General features: G+C 42.6%; 1 protein-coding gene across 1 annotated transcript in view; it reads left to right on the plus strand.

Annotated features, from left to right (window-relative positions):
* The window catches only part of EPC2 (enhancer of polycomb homolog 2), a 3037718-nt gene that overhangs the window by 1046610 nt on the left and 1965416 nt on the right, over positions 1-25692 (plus strand). Inside the window, exon 4 of the mRNA XM_044074869.1 lies at positions 24862-25068. Within this exon, the coding sequence (XP_043930804.1) occupies positions 24862-25068 (207 nt within the window). The remainder of the gene's footprint in view (positions 1-24861; positions 25069-25692) is intronic.

Consider the following 25692-nt stretch of genomic DNA (forward strand, 5'->3'; position numbering starts at 1 on the left):
AGGTGCCAAAGAAGAAGAAACTTAAAACTAAACCTGTTTCTCTGGTTCCTCAGGACCAGGCCCCTAATCTCACTCCTGACTGGCAGGCCTTTACCCTAGGCCTCTTTTAATGCCTTCATGGCCCTCTGCCATAGGTAGGTACTAGGCTATCTGCCCGAAGGCATTTATAAGCCTAGGCGGAATGTGTTGGCTTTCGCCACCCCCTTCGATTAGTTCCTTGTGCCTCTGTCCAGCAGAGCCATTGAAGTTATCCCTGGGGTAAACTTTCTGTTTCCCATCCACTCGTCAAGGTTCCTCTTGAAGAGGGTTAGCGAGGAGCTCTGCCTAATGTAGATTGGAATCTTGTTCCCGAGCATGGGAAGTCTCTGGGACAGGAATCTATCCCCCCAGCATGCCATATTTATTGTTGTGGTGAGGTTTAGATCTCTGGAGCTTGTGGCTTGAGGGGATATGGTTTTCTTTAGCTGGAGCATGTCCATCAATTTTGGGTTGGACATGGCCTTGTATGTCAGGCAGAGATCACCTCTGAGTAGGCGGTATGCAACCGAGTACAGCTGGAGTTTCTTCAGTGGAGCTGCATAGGGCATCTGTTTGAGGCCAGTGATCCTCTTGGTGAGTTACGTCTGTGGTCTTTCCAGTTGTTGCAGGTGTCTTGTAAGGTACATCCCAAGTGGGGCATTGTACTCTATGATGAGTGATGCGTAGAGGGGCCCAATGACCTCTTTCGATCTGGATGCAAACCCTTTTGTGATTAGGTGGGCCACATAGGATTTTCTAACCACTTTGGCAATGTGATTATCAAAGGAGAGGTTACTATCTACTTGGGTCCCCCAGATCCCTTATTACGTCTTCCGTATTTAGGGGGCTACCACCTATGTGGTAGTTTGTGGGTACTTTGTTTTTTCCAAAGGGGATGACTATGCACTTTTTGGCATTTAGCTTGAGGCCATGGTTTTACACTAGGTATCTGTCTCAGTGAGACCCTTTTGGAGGATGTCTGTGTCAGCCGGAGAGTCAGTTATAGCCCCAAGTTTGCAGTTGTCTGCGAACTTGGTCAGCCGTAGTCAGGGTTGCCAGATTTCCAACCAGCCAGGTAGGGACGACAAAAAAAAAAAAAAAAAAGTCTTTCACGGCAAGTGAAGAGCAAAAAAAAAAAAGTCAGAGTTCCACATTAAAGAACATTAGCTCTGCACTAAACATGTAGCTTCTAATGTTTAATGCATTGCAGTTCCGTATTCAACAGAAGTAGCTCCGTGTTTAGCGATTTTTGATTAGCCCGTATACCGACATACGAGCCAATCAAAAATCGTTAAACACGGAGCTACTTCTGTTTAATGCGGAACACAAGAAGCTCCGTGTTTAGCGATTTTTGATTGGCCTGTATGCCAGGTATACTGGCCAATCAAAAAAAAAAAAAAAAAAAAAAACCAAAGTGGAGGCTGTCCGGGGTTTAAACTGGGAGGGTGGGACTCGGGATCAGGCTGCTGATCTCGGGACAGTCCCGCCCAAATAGGGACGTCTGGCAACCCTGGCCGTAGTCCTCCTGTGCTTACCTGCACCTTTGAGAAGTATATGCCGAACAGAAGGGGTCCTAGGGCTGAGCCCTGGGGAATGCCACTTGTAACCAGTTTAGAGTCAGACCTAGCTCCCACAACTCTTACCATGTGTGTTCTGTCCGTGAGCCAGTTGGCAACCCATCTCATGACGTAGGGGCTTATGTTCAAGCTGGTGAGCTTGTCTATAATACCTGAGTGGGGAATGGTGTTGAAGGCCTTTGCAAGGTCTTGGTAGGCTGTGTGGACCACCTTTCCCTCGTCTATGGCCTTGGTAATGGTTTCAAAGTCATCCACCAGGTTTAGGAGGCATGATCTGCCCTTAATAAAGCCGAACTGGGTAGGGTTCAGTGTTTGGAGGTTCCCAGTGTCTCTATTAATGAGATCCATGTTGATGCACTCCATAGCTTTGCAGACCAAGCTAGTCAGGCTTATAGGGCGATAGTTCCCTGGGTCCATTGTGGCTCCACCTTTGTGGAGCAGAATAACCGTTGTTGCGCGCCACTCTGTGGGCACGTAGCCTGTTGAGAGGCTATATTTAAACAGTGTGTTTAGATGAGGGGTTAGTTACTCTTTGAGCTCGTGTAGGTTGCAGCCTGGGACACCATCTGGTCTCATTGATGCTGTGTTTTTGGCTTTGGAGAGGGCTGTTTTAACCTGAGTGTCTGTGATTTCAGGGGCACTACATTCTTTTGGTATAATTATGGGCCCTTTTGGGGGTGAGAGGGGGGTGACGTTTGCACTGAACCTGTCTGCCAGGATGTTGGCTATATCGGCCAGTTCAGTGTATTTTGTGCCATTCTGCACCAACTCCGAGCAGATCTGAGAATTGCCACTTAGATTCTTGACATAGCTACATAGCTGAAAAATGCCTTGTGGTTATCTTTAGAGTCCATGGCAATGTTTCTTCCGAAGCTAGCCTTGGATGATTTTATAAGGGAACGTAGTTTCTTGCTGATACTGATCAGGGATGTCTTCCCTTCTTGGGATTTTACTCTCTTATTTATTAGTTTCCTCCTTCTGTTGTATAGCTTGTTTATGGCAGGGGTCCACCAGACTGGTTTCCTTTTCTTGGAGGAGTGAGTCTTGGTTTTGTTTGAGATAGCACAATCCATGCATTCGTGTAGGTGCCCATAGAGTGCATTAGTAAAGGATTTTGCAGCTTGGACAGCGTTATCCTTTAGCATGGGGGCTTTGAAACTTCCCACCTGAGTCTTAACTTATTCACTCCGCAGCAGCTCAGAAAAAGCTGCCTGCTTAATTCCACCATAGGAACAACAGTGCAGCCTGAGCTCATTTTCAGAAAATCCATTTCTAATACCATACAGATAACAAAAGTTCATAACTCAGCTATAAGAGCTAGACTAAAAATGTAGATGCAAAAGTTCAGCAGACACTGGCCTTTCCAACAGTGTAAATGTTGATAGTGTGTATCAGTCATTATTAAATATTTGGCAAGGAATGCTGATATTGTGCATATTTTTTACCTTTTTGGAAAAGCAAAGCACAATATCTTGGGCAGTGTACCATGTAGACCCATACAATTTATATTTAATTTGTTTGCATGAATGACGGCTTTAAAATGATACATTAACCATTACTGTGTGTTGCTCATTTACGGAGATATTCACAGAAATATGATTAATATAATATTTCTCATAATTGATAAATCATAATATCTCATCACCTGTAACAGAGGCTACATATCAGTATAGAAGTTGTGCGGCTCAATATCAGCTTCAAAATGATGCATCATTTGTGTCATCACCATGCTCCCTTGCAAAGATATGGGCATAACAATGAGAAATACTGAAAATGTATAATTTTCATAACCCTACAAGACTAAAGAAACTGATATCTATACATGTGTATAGTCCCAGATACAGTTCTTTTACCATGTTGTAAGGAGTAAAACTGTCTTCAAAATGAGGTATTACTTAGCACATTCAGATGCTGCATTACAAAGTTATGTACCAAAATATGAAAAAAAAAATCATAATTTCCATAACCTAAGTCCGAAACAAAGTTCATATCTGTATATGTGTACAAAATAGACGCACAATTTTTTTTACCATGTTGGAACAATGAATACTGCCTTCAAAATTAGGTATTACTTAGCACATTCAGATGCTCCATTACAAAGTTATGTACCAAAATATGAAAATAATCATAATTTCCATAACCTAACTCCGAAACAAACTTTGATATTTGTAAATGTGTACAAAATAGATGCACAGTTCTTTTACCATGTTGGAACAATGAATACTGTCTTCAGAATGAGGTATTAGCACATTCAGATGCTCCCATTACAAAGTTATGTACCAAAATATGAAAAAAAATCATAATTTCCAAAACCTAAGTCCGAAACAAACTGATATCTGTAAATGTGTACAAAATAGGCACACAGTTCTTTTACCTTGTTGGAACAATGAATACTGTCTTCAAAATGAGGTATTAGCACATTTAGATGCTCCATTACAAAGTTATGTACCAAAATATGAAAAAAAAAATCATAATTTCCATAACCTGAGTCCTAAAAAAACTGATAATCTGTACATGCGTACAGCTTTCAGACCCAGTTGTTTTACCATGTAGATACACATGATTGTAAATATACACATTCTTGGTGTAGCCAATATACTGCAGAATGGGTGCATGCAGAATGGTTACTGACATATTAGATTGTACATGCTAGCACTCTCCTGAAACAGTTGTTCTTTCTCAGCATCTTCACCAGCTCTTTACAACAGTCATTTGCCAAACTCAGAAAAATATATATTTTACACAACACATTTCATAAGAGTTTTACTTACCATATTGTTCCCTACTTGGTCATGGGTGTTTCCATTCTTCTCACAAGCTGCATATTACCAGTCCTGCATAGCTCTCCTCACGCCATTGTGGAGGTCGGTCAAGAACAATGCAATGCGCTCCTCAGTTAGGTGAACGCCATCCCTTCTGAACAGGTAAACATCTTCTGCGGTGATGCTGCCATGACGGATTGTATATCCACCGACCCTGTGCATCAGGCCATGCATGAACCCATTCTGTAAACATCTGGCCTTGTGTGCTGCCCGTTGACTGTTTGCTGTTTTCCATATCTGTCGAGGAATTGTATTAGACCACAGAAAATGACAATGTGGCCACCAAGACTGCAGGTGTTCAAAAATTGCTGTAATTTGAAACCGTAGCCTTCCGAGTTGTTGACTGATGACATCATTCCCTCCAATGTGCAGCACAAGAATGTTGGGCTCAGGGCAGATGGAACATTTCTCTTCCAACAACTGCAGTACTCCGTTCCAATGCATGTCTCTTCTTGCAATCCAGTATACCTTCACGCTGGATGTGGGGAAGCTCAAGTTGTACTCGTTTTCAGTTACGGAGGCATGGCTGGCAGCTCAGTGAATGTAGGAATGACCACATACCCACACTCTCACTTGGCACTCTCCTGCTCGTGAAGCCATGACAATGTCAGAAGGTGGATAAACCTGCACAGGAAAGAAAATGCAAACAGGTTACTACTGATGTTTGACAGATGTATTGGAAGACTACATATATATATGTATATCATATGCATTACCTGGTTAGCCCATCCAAATCTTCAGTCCTATCCATTCTGCCTTACTTCTGCCTTTTCCCTTTATATGTGTCCATTCCGCAATGGCCATAAGGAGTGAAAGGGGGGAGCTAATATAAACCCTCTTGCCCTGACCTACATACATTTATTACACCTGAAGGGAGGGAGACTGAGTGGAGAGCTACACCAAAACAACATATGAACAGACCAAGACTGACCCAGGCTTTGTCTTTTTTGCATGTGTCCTTTCCCGCAGGGAAACATTGCATCACAGTGCCCCCCCGAGGCCATGCTTACCTAGGACAGCAGCACTATGGGACTGAGCTGAAGAGTCTCCAAGTACTCAGCTTTTGAAAATCACTTATTTTTCGTATGGTGTCAATTGTCATTCTATCCTCAGCCTTGTGGGCCAGAGTCCGCAGCTACCTTAGACCATGGGTAGTTCAACAAATAGATATGTAAGTACTCTTACACCTGAAATGCGACTCACAGATACCCACAAAGATATATTGAATATATATATTGAATATATATATATATATATATTTAAACCTATTTCATAATAAAGAACAAGTCTATAATCAGTAACTCAACTAAATGACTTCACATTTCAAAAGCACAGGAAATATTTTACCACAGCAGCACAGGATAGGCTCAAATAAATAAAGACAACATATGAGTTTGGATATTGTCATTGCCTTAAAATTAAAGTAAACAATGTAAAATATATTCTTCCACATACACACAAAAACATGACCAAAGTATAAATGTATACCCCTAAGAGAGTCATTGTGTAGTATATCATATGACTGTAGTAATTTACTGAATTGACTGAACTTTCAGTACAGAACAATCTGCGCAATGGAATGCTTAAGACTCTAAACATGCCTTACAGTAAAGGTACAGTTGAGAAGTATGTCCAAACAAAGTTTTTGAAAGGATATTCACCGAAGCAACTGTTCCCTAGTACAATCGGGAATCTCAATCCCACCTGGCCAAAAAGATAAAGACCAATGAAAAAGAGCTAGAGCAAGTAAACCATTACTCAATGAGCAGCTTTAAGTTTGCGGAGCCTGTTTTTCCACCATGAAAATAATTTAACTTTATGATCTGCTGAAGTAATGCCTCAATCTGAAGGAAGCAAACCGTAAGAATAACATTGGTTTCCTCTGCTGCATTTGTTAGGATAATCGACAGAGATGTACTTCCGTTTCTTTAAGGGCACCAAACCTTAAAAAAATGTTCAAACAATAACGTGCAAAATAAAATATGCCATCTTTTGTTTTTATTATTTTTTTGTCGTGAGCTACAGACTTGTATATCCATTGCCTGGCCATCCCTATCAGTCTTATTAATAAGAGGAAAATAACTACACAGACACTACCAACTTCACCTCAAAACAAGCATGTGACATTAGACAGAATGACTGAAAACCCCTTTGGAAATAGATACGCGAGGCATCAGAAAATTGTGAGAACAATGCCTACAGCTGGAATGGCATTCAATAGCTTACCTGAAAGAAAAAAAAAAAAAAAAAAAAAAGTTGTTTGTTTGCAGGCCAAGCTGTAGGAAAAAAATAATTAAACCGAGAAGCTCCTCCTACGATCTGACAAACCGCTGTGGCTCTCTAACAGCGATCCATGCACAAATAAAATAGAGGGATCCAGTAGCAGGTAAATTTCCAAATATCAGCAAAAAAAAAGGAAATACCTGCTGCTGGACCCTCCATTTATCTGGGAAAAACAAAAGGAAATTAGGATGGGGTGGAGGTGTTGTGCAAGTGGTGGCTTGGATTGCAAGAATCCGATTGGCTGCCACCACTTGCTTACTCGAGAACTTTTAAAGTGGATTTTATACAAGCTCTTTAATGTAAACTTAATGTAAAAACACGCTGAATCGTAAGTATATAAGCTAAATTAAACATTCACTTACGATTTCAGCATGTTTTACATTAAGTAGATGTACAAATCTGCATTGCACTTTCTCTCGCTTGTGGAAGACACTCAAGGTAGCAGCTTGTAATTTGTACCTTCTCATGGCGCGCTCTGGTTGAAGCACACAGGTGCCATGAGAAGGTACTCGGTGTTAATGAGTTAAGTAACGTGAAGTTTGCTTTTGAAAAGTCTTTCACGGTGGTTTTTTTGACCGGGGGTGGTGGCGGAATGTGGATATCCAGAGTGATTAGTTTATGGTCAGATCTAACCAGCGAGGGGTTGACCTCCGGTGTGGAACACCATTTGCCCATGTTGGTGATGACCAGGTCCAATATGTTGTCACCTGTGGTGGGGGTGTTGGCCAGTTGATCCAGGGAGTTTGAGTTTATAAATTCTAAGAAATTTTGGGCAAGGGAGTTTGTACTTGAGTAGTTCTCCGTTAATGTTTGGGTAATTGAAATCACCCGATATCAGGGTGTTTGGTAGGACCTTTATGTTTCCAGGAATGCGGAGTGGGGGTCCTGGGACATGGTGGGTGATCTGTAGCAAGCTATAATTTGAATAGCAGTTTTGCCTGTTAGTTGCTTGTGGATGATCTCTGAAGCATCATGCTGTGCCACTAACCTGGGCGTGTGGGCATCCTTGATTGATATGGATACTCCCCTGCCTTTTGTATTTCGGTCCAGGTTTTGTGGCCGAAATGTATGGTACGAGTTGTAGCCTGGTAGTGCTGGGGTGCTCTCTGGAGCCTTAAACTAGGTTTCTGTTACTGCACATATATCGTTTTTCTCCATACTGAGGAATGCCTCAAGTGCGTGCATTTTGAGGTTTAGACTTCTGGCATTGAGTAGCATTACCCTCAGTTTTTTGTTACTTGTGCTATTTATGGCGGTGGGTTTGTCTTTTGAGCCTTGCCTAAAAAAGGCACTATGGGGGTGGCACGAGCCTTGGCCAGTATTCAAAAGCCTAAGGGTGACAGGTGCAAATCATCTCTAGCGAAGCAGCGTGGCTTGTCAAGCATGTCATCCCAGCCTGACAGACACTGGATCCCCTTTGGATGACACCAGAAGCTTAGCCAATTGTTGAAATTGATATTTTTTTCTCTATACCGTGGTATCATTCTTGGTGAGGGCAGGATGCTAGTCAGGATCATACCGGCTTGGGCTATGTGATCAGAGAGCTCCTCCATGTCTCTCTTCATGTAGTCTAGGGAGGTACGGCTCAGATCATTCACACCAACATGGACAGTGAGAGTCATATTTGTAGTTGTTTGGGAGTGACCTGAGTGCTTCTGTTATGTGGCAGATCCTGGCACCCGACAGGCAGATAACAGTAACCTTCCCCTTATTCACCCTAGTGAGCTGGACGTCAGTGTGCCTGACTGTAGAGTCACCTATTACTAGTGTGTTGGATATGTTATTTTGCCTTAAGGGCTGTGATTGCGTGGCACACTTTTTTTGTGAAGTATGATGTTCTTCATCTCACATTGCTGCAGTCCTAACAATTGGGTAGTCCGCTGTCCTCGGTCGGCCCGAATATCAAAGTATAAGGCTGACGTCGGTCAGGGCGCATTTGACTGACGTCAGTACGTCAGGGTACAAATGCGCATGACCGGCGTCATATCCTCAGTCTTTTTTGCCGCATGGTCCGATGCAGAAGCAGTATTGCAAGTGCCGGTTGGCGTTCTGAGATTTTTCAATTTAGAAGTTTCAGACCGGGTTCAAAGTTGGCTAAGTACCCCGTTGGGGAATATTTTTGTTTTTTCTTGCCTCAGTCATTTACCGGATGTCAGAAAAAGTTAATAATTGCATTTCTTGTGGGAAACAGATACCGCATAAAGATTATCATACTTTGTGTATTCCTTGCTTAGGGCCTGAGCACGACGTTGTTGGCTGTTGCTCTTGTGCTAGATTTAATAAACGCACTATAAAGAGGCGGTTGGATTGTGCAAGGTTAGTCTTTGGGAAGCGGTGTAACTATAAAATGCCGTCGGATGCTCCGACGCCCGCTTCTTCAAAGAAACGCAAGGACAAGGCAGTTAAGCCTAGGCTTGAAGAACCATCTGTACCAGACGCCGGTTCTTTAGAGGTGTCGGTGGAGCCGGTGGCTCCACCAGAGGTTTCTTTGTCTTCCCAGGGGGAGACCTTGTTATTACAAGATGTGGCCTCTCAGGAGACTAGTCAGGCTGAGGGGGCTTCTCATGTTACTATACTCCCCTCCCTTCCTAAGGTGGCTAGGCCCTCTCCTTCTGTTTCCACGGCTTCCCCCAGGGGCAGGCCAGGTTTAGCTTCAGTTAGTGTTACCCCTAGCTCTTCAGGTACTGTGCCCAAGAAGCATATGCTTAAAATGGCAGAAGATTTGATTACTATGCCCCCTCCTCATAAGCGGCCTAGGGTGGAGCCTGAGCTGGGGGGTTTTGAGCAGGCTTCAGATGTTTCTGAGTCTTCGGCTGAAGACTTGCAGGAGTACTCTCCTTATTCTGATTCTGATGTGGATGATTCTACTCCTTCTGCTACTCCCCCTGAGGATTTTTCTTTTTCAGAAACTCTTCATTCCATGAGGGAGCATTTTAAGTGGGAAGGTCAGGACTTCTCTGATTCCAGAAAAAGGCTTAGGGAATTTCTGTTGTTACCCCAGCATAGGCCTTTGGCTATACCTCCTGTTTTGACTGTAGTGGAAGATGTTTTTATGGAAGCTTCTCTTCATCCTGATTCTTTGCCTCCTGCTCCTGTTAAGCCGGATAGGTATTACAGGGTGCCTGAAGCTCATAAGCATCTTTTTAAGAGTCCTAGGGCAGACCCAGAAACTGTTAGCCATGGGCCTAAAGGTGTTAAGGCTTCTGTTGTTAAGAATCCGGTTCCTGCAGACAAGGAGGCTAGGGCCTTGGATAGATGGGGCAGGAAAGTCTATACTTCTTCTACTCTTGCTATGAGGGCTCTGAATTGCCAGTTTCACATGTTGAAATACCAAAATTATCTCCTTTCACAATTGAAATCTAAGGTTGATGCTCTGGCAGTAGGTATTGATTGTAAGGAGTTGCAAGATTTAGTGCACGTTTCTGAACAGGTGGGTAAGCATTCTTTGCAATGTGGTTTTGATGCTGTACAGGCCTCCTCTAGGGTGGCTACCACTGGGTCAGTTCTTCGCAGGCACGCCTGGCTGAGGGATCAGAATTTGTCTGAACATGTTAAAACAAGGATTTTAGATGCTCCTTTACAATCTGACGTGTTGTTTGGTCCTCCTGTTGAGACAGTTTTAAAGAAAATGGAAGACAAGGCTAAGTCTATGCAGACTGTTAAAGATTTTTGCAAGTCCAGCCTCCAAAGTTTTGTAGAAAATGGCCCACTAAGGGGGGGGCGTATCCTTCTTATGATTCCCAGTCTAGGGGTAGATCTAGACGTGGTAAGGGCAGAGCTCAGGGCTCTTTCAGGCCTAGAACGGGAAGTTCTCCTGCACAGGCTTCGGGTGAGGGCAGGGGTCAGTCCTTTCGTAAGCAGACCCAATGACCTACCTTTTCAGCTGCCAGAGCCTGCTCGTCTGGCAGCACCTTTGGGGGGACGGTTGGCACTTTTCAAAGAAAATTGGAGTTTAATTACCCAGGACAGATGGGTATTGGATATCATACACCACGGCTACAGGTTTTATTTCCATACCTTGCCTCCTTTCACAGGCATGCCAGACGTTCCTCCTCAACAAAGAATAGAGGCTCACAAGCAGATTTCTCTGTTGCTCCAACTAGGGGCCATACAGCCGGTCCCTCTGCCAGAAGTGGGCCTAGGATTTTATTCTCGCCTGTTCCTAGTACCAAAGAAGGGGAACACGTGGAGACCAATTTTGGATTTATCTATCCTCAACACTTATCTGGACATTCCCAAGTTCAAAATGTTGACGTTGCAGCAGCTTTTACCTCTGCTGGGCAAAGATCATTGGATGGTAACTTTGGATCTCAAGGAGGCTTACCTTCATGTTCCTATCAGACTACATTGCAGAAAGTATCTACGTTTTCGAGCTGGGACTTCTCACTATCAGTTCTCTGCATTGCCCTTTGGCTTATCTACTGCGCCCAGAGTGTTCACGAAAATTCTGGCTCCAGTGATAGCTTTCTTCAGACTAACAGGAATACAGATCTATCCTTATTTGGACGACTGCCTAATTCTGGCTCAAGGAAGAGAAGAGCTCCTTCATCATTTGGAATATGTGATAGCAGTGCTAAGATGCCTAGGGTATTCTGTGAACGAAATAAAGTCCAGTCTAGTACCCTCTCAAGACATGTGCTTTCTGGGTGTGAGACTGAATACAGCATCCCAGATGGCCTTTTTAACCCCGGACAAACAAAAGAGTCTATCCCTTTACTTCCATCAACTATCTCATCAGTCTGGGCTGACTGCAAGGACAGTCCTTCAAGCCTTAGGGTTCATGGCATCTTGTATTCTGGTGCTTCCCAATGCCAAACTGCATATGAGGAAGCTACAATGGTATCTCAAAAATGTGTGGTCACAGCACTGCCAGGATCTGGACACTGTCATTCAAATAATACCTTGCATTCAAAAGGAATTTTTGTGGTGGGCTCAGGAATGTCACCTAAACAAGGGACTCTCTGTGACCCGGCCAGAGGCGAGTCAGATTTTAACGACAGATGCCTCAGACAAAGCTTGGGGAGCTCATCTCAGTGGAAAGTGGATACAAAACAAGTGGCCTGTCAGACTACAACATCTACATATCAACATGAAGGAGATGTTAGCAGTCCAGTTTGCATTAATTGCTTTCAAGGAATTACTTCTTCCAGGGCAGGTGTTGATTCTAACAGACAACACAACTGTCATGTGGTACATCAACAAGCAAGGGGGAACGCATTCTTATCCTCTATGCAGGCAAGCAATGATTTTGTGGGAGACTGCTCTCCGTTTACAGCTCAATCTTCAGGCAAGGTTTCTGCCAGGAGCACAGAACTCCTTAGCAGATGTGTTGAGCAGACGAATTATGGATCCCCACGAGTGGAAATTGGATCCTCATATATTTCAGAAATTGACAGTGTCATGGGGAACTCCAGACATAGATCTGTTCGCTTCTCCACTAAACCATCAGCTGCCAAAGTTTTGCACAAAAAGGTTTCATCCCACAGCTTGGAGAGTGGATGCTCTTTCTTTCAATTGGAGCAATCTTCATGTGTATGCCTTTCCACCTCTGCCTCTCCTCCCAAAGGTACTTCTGAAAGTCAGACAGGACAAGCCAAGGATGATCTTAATAGCTCCGGATTGGCCTCGACAACACTGGTACCCATTACTGAGAAGTCTGGTGTGGAAGCCTCCATGGCCTTTGCCTTCAATTCCGCACCTTTTGTCGCAGGAGGACAGCCATTTGCTAAATGTCAAGCTTCACACTCTGCACCTAACAGCCTGGCATATTCTGTTTTGAACCATAGTGGGCCTCCACTTCCTCAGCAAGTTTTGAATGTTATCTTGGAAGCTAGGAGGCCCAGTACAAGGAAAGTGTACGCAGACAAATGGAAGAGATTTTTGTTTTGGAGTGCAGCAAAAGATTTTGATGTTTCTGAGCCTAATTTGTGTGTGGCTCTTCAATATCTTACTGAGTTACTAGACAAAGGTTTGTCTTTCTCTTCTATTAAAGTTCATGCTGCAGCAATTTCAGCTCACTATGATTGCAACCCACCATTGTTTTCTCATCCTTTGTTCAAGCAATTTCTTAGAGGGGCAAAGAATATAAGACCCCCACGAAGAGCTCCTACTCCTCCTTGGGATCTCAATTTTGTGTTGGAGAAACTCACTCTACAACCTTTTGAGCCTGCAGCTACTGCTGAGTTGAAGTATTTATCATGGAAGACTGCTTTTTTGTTGGCCATTACCTCTGCAAGACGGGTTTCTGAATTACAGGCCCTTATGGCAGTTGAGCCTTTCTTGATTTTCCATAAGGATAGGGTATCATTACGTACTAATCCTTCCTTTATGCCTAAGGTGGTTTCTAGTGTGGCTTTGAACCAAACTATTCATTTGCCTACGTTTTATGCAAATCCCCAAAATAAAGGGGAAAAGATTTTGCACACTTTAGATGTCCACAGGCAGTTGCGTTATTATTTGGACAGAACTAAAGGTTTCAGGCAGTCTCAGCAGTTGTTTGTTTCTTTTGCTTTGAGTTCTCAGGGCAAGCCTGTATCAAAACAAACTATTTCTAAGTGGATTGGGTTTTGCATTGCTTTCTGTTATTCCCATCATGGCAAGGAGATTCCTGCTGGGATTAGGCCTCATTCCACTAGGGCTACTGCCACTTCAACAGCTTTTTTGAGGGAGTGGCAACCAAGGATATTTTGGAGGCAGCTACTTGGAGTTCTGTACATACTTTCTCTAAGCATTATCACCTGCCACTTTACTCTAAGTCTAGGGCTGGTTTTGCCACTGCTGTTTTGCAGGGCATTTTGGCAGCTCCTGCTTCCTTGTAGTTAGCCATCCTCCCTTATCTCTGCTTTGGGATTCTACCCAATTGTTAGGACTGCAGCAATGTGAGATGAAGAACATAGTACAGTTTTGTACCTACCATAAATGTAGATGTTCGAAGATCCACATTGCTGCAGTCCAATTTACCCTCCCTCCTTCCCCTCTGTTGTTAGAGGTGGTTGTGTGGGTTGGGTTGTACATTTTGTGTATATTGTAAATATTGTACTATAGTTAGTGCAAGGGTGGTTGGTTGGTTGTTTGCTGTCTTTTGGTTTTGACCTTTCTTTTTAGGGTCTTCTGACATCTGGGGCAAGAAAAGACTGAGGATATGACGCCGGTCATGCGCATTTGTACCCTGACGTACTGACGTCAGTCAAATGCGCCCTGACCGTCGTCAGCCTTATACTTTGATATTCGGGCCGACCGAGGACAGCGGACTACCCAATTGTTAGGACTGCAGCAATGTGGATCTTCGAACATCTACATTTATGGTAGGTACAAAACTGTACTTTTTTCATGGTTTGTTTTGGGGGGTGGAGGTTGCTTGGATGTCTGCTTTGGAGATCTCTGTTGCTTTTGCAGATTTTTATTTAGAGCCTCCAAGTATGTTTTTGTGTATTTAATTGTGTTTTTGGCTGGTTTCATAGGTCTATGCGAGACTGGTGGTGTGATGCAAGTAATTCCCTTCTCCTCTTGACTGCCTGGTCCAGTCTTGGGTTAAGAGAGCTTAGCATCTAGTTTGGCTGTATAATTACGTCTCTCGCATGTATTAGTGTTTGGTGGAAGGAGGAGAGGGTTGTCTGTATACATGAGGCAATTGTAACATTGCCTCAAAATGCCCTGATTCACCAGTTGGACCGGAGAACACACTTCAAACTGCCCTTTGGACATGCTTGGATAGGTACAGTGAACTGTTTTACTGATTGGCTGGTAAGGTCGAATAGAGAGCCTTGTCCTTCTTTACAGTAAGGGGGGGGGGGGCAGTATAGTGCTAAGGTTTATTAGTGCTTGCTATGAGTTTTGAGCAAGAGCCAGGATGAGAAGTGAATGGTTTGAGTGCTTAAGTTCAAAGTTTGTCTAGTTCTAAGGGAAAAATTGAAGAGTACACTTTGTGGAGCTGGTAATAGTTATACCCTAGCTAACCGTCGCTGCCCGATGTGCAAAACCAGGCAAATGCATTTTTTTATAGCAGGGAAATGAAAGAGAGAGAAATTAGCCCAAAATGGCCAATAAACTTCTAATTTCTGGGCTGAAACCACTCCTCCAGGGACAGATAGGCTGCTCAAAGCTCCCTCTCTCACAATGAACAGAGAAACTTCCTTCAAGTAAGGTATGGGCAAACACAGAAACTTGTAACACAGCCCTGAATTCAGCACTAACCTGAAAACTGGACTATACCAGCTTAGAAAGGCGGGAAAACAAGTATATATTTTTTTTTCTTCAGAAAATAAAGAAGATACATTCAAAAAACACTTTAAATGCACAGAAATGGCTATCACACTTGAGTGTGTAGCCTACAACAGTTAAGCAGGTAATTTAAACTAAAATGGCTTTGTTAAAGTGCAGGCAGTAAAATAAATACAATATGTAGCCGAAACGAGCTTTTTAAATCACAGAAACTCTAGAAAATCGGCGTTTTAGGTGGAATTAGCTAAAGGCAGCAAGAAAATGCAGAAAAATGATACTTAATCACTCCAAAGTCTCTCTCTTGCCTCTCTGCTGCTGTAGAACTCTGCAGGGCACCAGACAGGAGCTTGCTGAGCTGTATACCTTATCCCCTTCTGTTTCTTCACCAGCCTTTTCTCCTTCTACCCCCTGAAAAGGGCATCTCTTCTGAGGAGGAGGTTTCATCAGGGGATGAGCCTTTGGCTTACTCCACTCAGATTGGCTCTCCTCTAGGATATGCCTCTCCGGAGGAGGACTCTAGTGGTACGGTTTCCCCTGGGGAGGATATTTTCTTTGGGGAGACCATCTTGAAGATGAAGGACTTTAAGTGGGATTGCTCCCAGGTCTCTGAAATCCAGAAGAGGTACTTTGAACTCCTTCAGATGGAATCCCCTAACCCATCAGCCTTCCGTCCTGTCCTGCCAGCCTTCTTGGTTGCCTTCACTGCAACTTCCAAGTGCCCAGATTCCCAGCTCCCAAACACCCAGACAGATTTTACAAGATGCCTGAAAATGCCAAGTACCTTTTTAAGGCACCCTCAGCTGATCCATCTGCTACTACAGTGGCAGCAGATAAAGCCTCTAAGCTTTTGCCTTCCACCTGTCTGCTCCCATTTGTTAAGGAGAGCAAGGTCATGGGAGAGACTGGGGAAAAAGTGTATACTTCTGCAACCTTGGCGTTCATGACAGTGAACTATCAGACGCACATGACCAAATATTCCCTGGCTGTTCTAGCAGATACAGTGAAACTCCTATCAGAGCTCCTGGATTCACCCACCAACGTCAAGCTCTCAGCTATTCTTAATTCCTCCTCCCAGGCTGCCAGGCACTCCATCAAATACAGCTGTGATGCTGTGGAGGCCTCAGCTAGAGCTGCAGCTATGGGGTCGGTCTTGAGAAGGTACTCATGACTTAGACTGCAATCATTACCTGATGGTATCAAAGCTAAGCATGTGGATGCCCCTGTGGACAACAAAGCCCTATTTGGCAGTGCAGCTGCAGAGCTTTTTAAAACTCTTTTTAGGAGAAGGGAAAGGGACTCCAGGATTTAAAATACATTTTCATCTCTCTTGTTCCCAGCTTCCAGAGAAACTACCCAGCCAGAACCACCTTTGTTAGGAAGGCAACTAAATCTTCCCCATCCAAAGGTAAGAGAGATTCTAGAAGACAGGTTCCCTCTAAGTCTGCTGCTTCCACACTTTCTGAGAAACTGCCTTTTCTGGCCAAACCTGGTAGTCTGTGACTGTCATCCTCAGATCCATCTACCCTTCTTTCTCTTTGCCTCTGTCTTTCCCTCATGGCTTGGAAACCTATAACCCAGGACTGTTGGGCACTTTCTGTCATCAGTCAATTCTATTTCATGGTATGGGAAAGCCCTCCTTCCTTCAGGGGCATGCCACAGCTTCCACAAGACCAATTGGAATTGTTCCCACTAGTCCTCTCCTCTCCTTTCTCAGGGCACTATCCAGGTGGTACCACCTTCTCAAAGGGGAAAAAGATTTTACTCCAGGATGTTTCTGGTCCCAACAAAGGATGGCCCTTGGAGGCCCATTCTGGACCTCACCCATTTAAATACCTTTCTGAAAGTCCCCACCTTTCACATGCTGACTCTTCCCATTTTTATCCTTCCCAGGCCTTCATGGTGTCACTGGACATAAAAGATGGTTATTTCACATCCCCATTTACCACCGGTTCAGGAGATTTCTTTGCTTTTCTGTTGTTTCCTCTCATTTTCAGTTCTGTACTTTGCCTTTTGGTCTGTCTACAGCACCGAGGGTATTTACAAATGTTTAGCCCGTGTCATAGCCTACTACAGGTTACAGGGCATACAGATATTTCTGTATTTAGGCAACCTGCTTCTCCAGGCTCCATCTGCAGAAACCCTTCTGGACAATCTTTCCTGCACAATGTCCCTTCCGAAAGGCCTAGGATTTACTATCAACCTTTAGAAGTCTTCCCTGATTCCTTCCCAAGATCATGTCTTCCTCGGGTGCAGGATTCTTACAAGCAGAATGATAACTTGCTTACCCTTGGAAAAGACCCTGTCCCATAACTCCTATTTCCAGGACCTACTACCTTTTCATTCCCTAACCGCCAAGGAATTCCTGCGCCTCCTGGGATTCATGGCTACAACTATTTCCATGCTTCCTTTTGCCAGACTGCATATGAGGAAATTTCAATGGTTCCTAAGAACAGTTTGGAAGCCACACACTCACCTTCTGGAATTTGCCGTTTCCCTCCTACCCTCTCTGAAGAAGGCATTAGAGTGGTGGATTCTCCAGGTCTCCAGAAATCCAGGCTTTACCCCTTCAACCTCTTCCACCCACCCAGGATCTGTACACAGATGCGTCAGATACAGGCTGGGGTGCAACTCTGGAACACTGGAAAGTCAGGGACATGTGGTCCCCACCTCAACCGAAGGAGCACATCAACATAAAAGAAAAGAGAGCTTTGATTTTTGTCCTCAAAATCTTCAAGTCCAGGATTTCAGCAGGGGTTCTAAGGTGGTTCACAGACAGTACTGCAGTCCTCCGGTACATCAGCAAGAGGGAGGGGGAGAGGGGACAAAGTGCTATATTCACTGCAGACTGGCATTGTACGCCTGGGAACTAGCCCACCAGAGTCAGGTTTCTCTTCAGGTTGCTTACGTTCCGTCAGCTCAGAATGTGATGGCAGACACTCTAAGCAGGTCCATGACTTGACTCAATCCCATGCATGGATGTTAAACAGGGATGTGTTTCTGGATCTGGTCCATCATTGGGGTATTCCTCAGATTGATATTTTTGTCTCCCCCATGAACAGATAGCTTCCCAAGTATTGTGCCAGGATACCACATCCTGGTGCATGGAATGTGGAAGCACTCTTCTTTCCATGGAAGGAGATGTTTCTGTACGCATTCCTCCCCCTTCCCACTTATCCAAAAGGTCCTGCTGAAAATTTAGTGGGAACCACCACAAATCTTGCTAGTGACCCCCTTTTGGCCAAGACAGCATGGGTTCCCCCTCCTACATTTAGCCAAGGGCAATCACCACAAGTTACCCTACAAGGGTGGACCTTCTCACACTGGACAAGGGAACTGTAGTGCATCCACAGATGTCGACCCTAAACTTGACACTGTGGGTGATGGGGCTTTAATCCCCTTCAGACACCTTTATTCTGAAGACATGCTACAAGTTCTCCATGTGGCCAGAAAACCCACTACTACAGAGGTTTTCCATGTGGTGTCTCAAAAAGCACTTAAAACTACTGTCAGTAGAGGTCCCAGTGGTTTTGTCTTACCTGTGTGAATTAATGAAAAGTGGCTTGTCTTATTCTTCAATCAAGGCACATCTTTCTGCCACTCTGCATGTCTACCTATGTCCCCTCCTTTAGCTTCCAGGCTGGAAGTCAGGCTGTTCCTAAAAGGGGTCCTTTATGAAATAAAGTTGACTCAGGTGTGCAGGAATCATCTTGCTTTGGTGGCTTAAGTCTCAGGACCTATTTCTAGGTAGGCCATTTTGCCCCCCCCGCTCAAGCCTATAGTGACCACTGATGCCTCTCTGTTGCTGTGGGGGGAGGGGAATGTTTTCAGGACAGGACTGTTCAAGGCATGTGGCTCTCCATAGAGACCAAATTGCACATAAATGTCCTGGAAATGAGAGCAGTCCTTCTAACGTTGCAAACCTTTAAGGAATGCCTCCTTCGAGGGACCATAACAATTCAGAGGGACAACATGGTGGTTGTCTGCTCTGTCAGTAAGCAAGGGGGAACATGGTCTTATGCTGTGTGCAGCGAGGGCATGAGAGTGTGGGAGGCCATGAGTGTGTGGGAATGGTCGATGTCTTCCAGGCGCTATTTTCTTGCAACTCATATACCTGGAAATTCCAACGTGGTGGCCGACATACTCAACAGGTCCATCTTTTGTCTTCACGAGTGTTCCCTGAGTCAGTCAGTGGCAAGGTAAATCTTTGACCATTGGGATCAACCATGATGTGACCTTTTTGCTTCCCCAGCCAACCACAAATGCAGCAATTACTTTGCCCTGATCCCCCCCATCAGGGGAGTCACCCAGGGATGTTCTTGTACACCACTGGCCTCCTGGTCTCTTCTATGCTTACCCTTCTAATCCCTTAATGCCTAAAGTCTTACAGAAAGCACATCGCCTGAAGACTTCTCTCATCCTCATTGCCCCCTTCCTGCCTCATCAGATGTGGTTCTCCTTCCTAAGGTCTCATCTGCAGTATGTACCTTGGAAACTAGATCCCATCCCGGTTCTCATTTCCTATCCCTGAGGGCTTCCACATTCCAATCTTTGGACCCTTCGTCTAACCGCATGCTTTTTCCAGTTCCAGTAATCTTTTCGCAGTCCAGGCTTCCTTCCCTGGTGAGGTGCATTATTTTGGCTTTCTCAAAAGCCATCTGCAAAGAAGGTGTATTCCTGTAAATGGAAAAGGTTTTCCATTTGGGACAGACAGCGGAATCTAGATCCATTTTCAGCCCTTGTTCCTGATATTTTGCTCTTAATGTCTTACCTTTTTTAGGATGAGGCAAGTTTTTCTATCATTAAGCTCCAGTTGGCTGGAGCCTCCCTTTTTTTTTCCAAACTGTGCAAAGCCTTTCTGAAAGGAGTTCTTCTTAGACCTCCTATTAAGGATCCATCCCTGCCATGGAATTTGACCTTGGTGCTGCAGTCCCTTACGCAAAAATATTTTGAACCAGCTAGTTCATGTGATATTAAATTTCTTTTCTGGAAGATGGCCTTTTTAGTAGCCATTACCTCTGCCAAGAGGGTCTCGGAAGATCATGTTCTGCTCATTAAGCCACCGTTCATGATTTTTCATAAGGACAGGGTGTTACTTAGAACAAATCCTTCCTTTCTCCCTAAAGTGGCCTTGGAAGCTATTCTCAGTCGATTCAACTACAGGTGGTCTTCCCTAATTAATAAAGTAGAATCTATCTTGCATTGTTTAGACATCCACAGGCAATTGTGTTTTTATCTAAAAAGGAGTGAGGAGTTTAGAAAGTCAGACCAACTCTTTGTGGCCTTACCTCAGTGTCAGGCAGTTTCCAAAGTGACTATCTCCAGGTGGTTTGCTAGTTGTAATTCCTTCATTTATGCTAGTTGGCATTTAGAACTATCCAAATCAGCTAAGGCCCACTCTACTAGGTCTTGCTACATCACCAGCGTTTATGGCTAGACTTTCCCTTGATAAGATTTGTGCCATTGTGACTTGGTGTAATCCACACACTTCCATCTTACACTACAAATTGGACTTAGTGTCTAGGAACAGGGCTTCCTTTGGTTCCTCCCTGCTCTGGCATATTCTTCCGTGAGCCACCCAGGGTACATAATAACTGGGGACTCTGACCCATCTCTGGTGAATAATGACACGGATAGCATCAGGTAAAGAGTTTTGTGTACTTACCCTAACTTGGAATTTGTGCAATCCAGTCATCATTCATTGCATTCCTGCCCTCCTTTCCCCTTCCTTCTGGGGGTTCTGGTGAGGCTGAGATGGCTTGTATTTGTTGTGAAGTTTCTGGTCTTTTGTTCCATTTTTTTTTTCTGCCTTTCAATTTATTCAATCAGAGGAGTAGACAGTAGCAAGGGATTATGGCAAGGGGAGGAGCTTGAGCTCTGGATCTGTCTGAGAAGTTTTCGGTTCGGATCTAAGGTCTGATCCAAGACCCATGTGTGATGTATAATGACACTGGGATAGCAGAGATGCCAAGTTATGGTAAGTACATAATTTTTTTTGTTTACTTCAGGATGAGTTCACTAACTTTTGGGCAGTAAAATTTGGAAGATTTTTCACTCTGACTGCTGATTTTTCCTTTTCAGGGCTGACCAGTCAGCACTCAGAGTGTAGAAGTGTTGGAGGGATCTAGAGCTTTTGGAAGATGGCTAGTTGTGTTTTAGGCAAGACACAAGCCATATAGCTTAAAGGCTTACTGGAGCAGTGAAGAATTCTAATGTCTACTCTTATGAGTAAGTGCAACTTGCGCAACTGTACTTCCTGATATAACCACCAAAGTGGACAAGAGGGGACCATACAGGATATGAAGTTTTTGTACTTAAAATATTGATAGATCCATATTGTTCCTATCTGCCCATCTGAATGGCCTCCCATCTCTCTACCAACTTGTCACTTTTTTTGGTGGAGGTAATTGGTAGACCTAAGCATGAAGACTTTATTCCCACCACCTGTTGTCCAGAACCTTAATATTCTGTGTAGGACAAATTTGATCTGAGAGAGAGAAAAGTCGGGACCCCATGGCATTAAAGGAGACAGGAAGCTCGAGCACTGGGGAAGCATCTGAGTGAGAAGTTTGCTGGCTTAATCTGCCATGAAGGAGGATAACACAGACTTTCAGAGTAGATGAGCAGAGAGGTACAGCAAGGATCTACAGTAAACTCTCAGTTAACCGGCACCCATGGGGATTGGTAGATGCTGGATAAGTGTAGTTTCTGGTTGCTTGACAGTTACTATTAAAAATATACCTGACAAATACTGTACCATATCATAAGTACTGTATTGATTTGATTTTTGTATTGAAGTATAGGAATTAGTGTAAGAAACTTCTCTGTGTGGAAGATTTTCAGTCCATATATTTCTAGTTAATCACTGTATATTAATCAGATCAGACAGTAGTAGAAGTAGCGAACGTAAACTCGTCAAGTCAAAAAGTAATAATAGAAAATATATAATTCTACAGCATTACTAAGTATTTGAAAGTAATCCAAGCAAGGCAGGCAGTCCGTTTCCAGTCGAAAATCCTTTAAGTACACAGACAAGCGATCCAAGTAAAACAAAAATAGAGTAATAATTTCCTCACAAGCTTTCTAAATATATATATATACTTTTTATCAGGCATGGGAGTGGTTTCTTGTGCTGTAAAACAAAGTGTTATTGGTACACATGTTAAATTCACATCCCTTCCCCCATCAGTGTGACATTCGAGCTGGTCCTGCCCTACCTAGTAGCTGTCATAATAATATATAGCCCTAATGTACTTTAATGGTACATCTTATTTAACCAAATTATTAAGTCTGTAATTTTATACAAGGCAATATACTACATGGCTGGAAATATATCAACCTTAGTTCATTTTGCGATCAAAAATTATATATAAATATATACATATACATTTTGCATGTGAAATCAGTTTCTATTTTCATAACCTATTGTTAACAAAGATCGCTTTCGTCCTTCTAGACTTCTTCAGGTCTGTGGACAAGAACCCTAAAAACCTATATAATTGTATAATTAGTATTGTTATTACCATCATTTTGAACAGTATCAAAAATATTATTGAAGAAAACTGGGACATTGTCACAGGAAACCCTTTTCTGATTAACATCTTAGGTGAAGCCCCATCATTTGTTTATAGGAAGGCCAGGAATATTAGAAGTTTTGTTGAATTTAAACCTAGACCATGTGAGAAAAGCACTAAAAGATGTGAAACTAATTGTACATTTTGTATATTTATACAGCAAGGTGATAGTTTTTATTGCCCTTATTTAAAGAAGATCATTAAAACCAGTGCAGGGGGTGACTGTAACACTAAAAAAGTAATTTACAGGGCACAGTGCAATGAATGTGATGCATTCTATATGGGCAAGACTGTAAATAAACTCAAGCGAAGGATTTCATGTCATCTGTCAGAAATCCGCTCTGGATGTAAAAATAATGCACTAGCCAAACACCTTTCTCTTCATAAAAGAGACACAGGTTTTAAGTTCCAGATCCTGGATCGCATAGACATGGGTGATCTTGAAGGAGATATCCCGAATATTCTGGAGAAACAGGAACTCGTGTGGCAATTAAAGCTGAACTCTTTTAGAAAGCCTGGACTAAACTACTACTGTTCAATTAAAAGTGCACTGGAACTTAGAAAATTTCCACATTGTTTACATGACTAAGTGTATTTTATTTTATTTTTTTCCTACAAATTGGTTTTAAATACCATTTTAAATCATTTGAAATTTAAGTGTATATATTTTGTTTCCATCGTCTTACATATATTTTTTTTACTTTTTTCTGGTTCTCTTTTTTCCACTTTATTCAAAATGATGGTAATAACAATACTAACTAATTATATAGGTTTTTAGGGTTCTTGTACACAGACCTGAAGAAGTCTAGAAGGACGAAAGCGATCTTTGTTAACACTAGGTTATGAAAATAGAAACTGATTTTTACATGCAAAATGTATATGTATATATTTATATATAATTTTTGATCGCAAAATGAACTAAGGTTGATATATTTCCAGCCATGAAGTATATTGCCTTGTATAAAATCACAGACTTAATAATTTGGTTAAATAAGATGTACCATTAAAGTACATTAGGGCTATATATTATTATGACAGCTACTAGGTAGGGCAGGACCAGCTTGAATGTCACACTGATGGAGGAAGGGATGTGAATTTAACGTGTACCAATAACACTTTGTTTTACAGCACAATAAACCACTCCCATGCCTGATAAAAAGTATATATATATTTAGAAAGCTTGTGAGGAAATTATTACTCTATTTTTGTTTTACTTGGATCGCTTGTCTGTGTACTTAAAGGATTTTCGACTGGAAACGGACTGCCTGCCTTGCTTGGATTACTTTCAAATACTTAGTAATGCTGTAGAATTATATATTTTCTATTATTACTTTTTGACTTGACGAGTTTACATTCGCTACTTCTACTACTATTGCCTGATCTGATTAATATACAGTGATTAACTAGAAATATATGGACTGAAAATCTTCCACACAGAGAAGTTTCTTGCACTGTTTTGTTTTTAGACCCACTACACTTTAGTGGGTTGTTTTGAGACTTCGGGGCTACCACGGAGATTACTTGTTTGAAGTATAGGAATTAAAAGCCTGACTGGAATAATATTTTAAACTTATATTTCTGCTAGAAAGCATGGCCCGTGGAATGGTTTTCAGTTGCACGCTGAGTGGATTGGAATTGAATATATATAGAGAGAGAGAGAGTGAATGCATGTATGAAAGCAGAAGCAACTGTGCGAGAGATTGGAGAGATGTATGAAAGCTGAAGAGTGTGTGTGTGTGAGAGATCGGAGAGAGAAAAAGTGAGTGAATGCATGTATGAAATCTGAAGAGACTGTGTATGAGAGGGTTGAGAGAATGTGCAATCTGATGCAAACTGAGTGAGTATGGAGTGAGTGTTGACATTTTAGCAATTTGACTTGCTTGGTTTGAGTTGTTCTCAGGTTGGGGAGAGGGCATTTGTATCTCCCTTTTTAAAACTCTAAAAACGTAAGGTATGTTTCTGTGGGCGGAAACAAAGTGCAACACACAACACTGAATTGTTCATACTGTACTGTATTTCTTCCATTTTTTTTTCCTGGTTGCTTGAGTTAACTGAGAGTTTATTGTGTTATGGTAAGAACGTAACCTTTGTTTTTAGTGCTGTTTACAAATTCTGAAGGTACCCGTCTTTTAATTCTCATTTCCTGTTATATACTTTGTGGCATCACCTTTCTTGTTTACTGTTTCATCAAAAGTGTTGCGGCAGCTTATTTTTTGTTCTCTACACAGAGTTGTAACAGTAAGTTAATCATTTTGGTTGGCCGCTGAAGGTGTTTGCAGTATGAATTTGTTTAAGGAACTGATTTAGCAAGATTTTTTTGCAGGTAATTTTACATTATGTATCTTTTCCCCCCTTTGTCTTACTGTATAGCTGGTTAATCTTCAAGAGGCTAAATTGCTGTTGAATGAAGATGATTATCTTATAAAGGCTGTGTATGACTACTGGGTGAGAAAACGTAAGAACTGCAAAGCACCATCCCTTATCCCTCAAATCAAGCAAGAGAAAAGAGATGGCTCTACCAACAATGACCCTTATGTTGCCTTTAGGAGAAGAACAGAAAAAATGCAAACACGCAAGGTAATTATTGGTCATTTTTTGTCTATCCTTTTGTTACACAGCATGGTTTCTTTTAAATTATGTGTACAGTTAAGTGATTATTGAGTTCATCATATGTTTGAACAGTAGGTAATGCTCACAGTAAGGTGATGGTTCTGAAGGATCATTTGTAAGGTTTTTTTTCCCATTTTCTGTTTGTTAATGTTTGATGATCAGGGTAGGAGACTGATCTTTCTGGACCCGTTTCATCCACAGCCTAGAAGTAATAAGGGGAGTGCAGATTAAGTGCTGCATATTTTTTTTTTTACATAGTATGATAAATATTGACTAGTTCTTTCAAAGGTACTAGTATACTTACACAGAATAATACATTTCAGAGATGCAAGACAAAAGGTTATACAACAAAGAAAGTATTTTATGTTGTCCACTCCATTCATCTTGATAATTGGGTTATCCACTTCAAGGCAAATCCAAGCCGGCAGTAACTTCAAAGCTTCTCCAGTGCTCAAGCGTGTATCTGCCGTGATGCCATGTGCTACTAGTATTGCTTCAGATTTTATTTGCTGCCTTTGTCAGACATGAGTTTGTAGTGCTCCATTCATCAGTTCTTGTTTTTTCAGATACGTGCAGTTTCTTATCGCTGTA

This window comes from Protopterus annectens, chromosome 6.part0 (assembly GCF_019279795.1).
Source record: "Protopterus annectens isolate FY-2018-M chromosome 6.part0, PAN1.0, whole genome shotgun sequence".
NCBI lineage: Eukaryota > Metazoa > Chordata > Ceratodontiformes > Protopteridae > Protopterus > Protopterus annectens.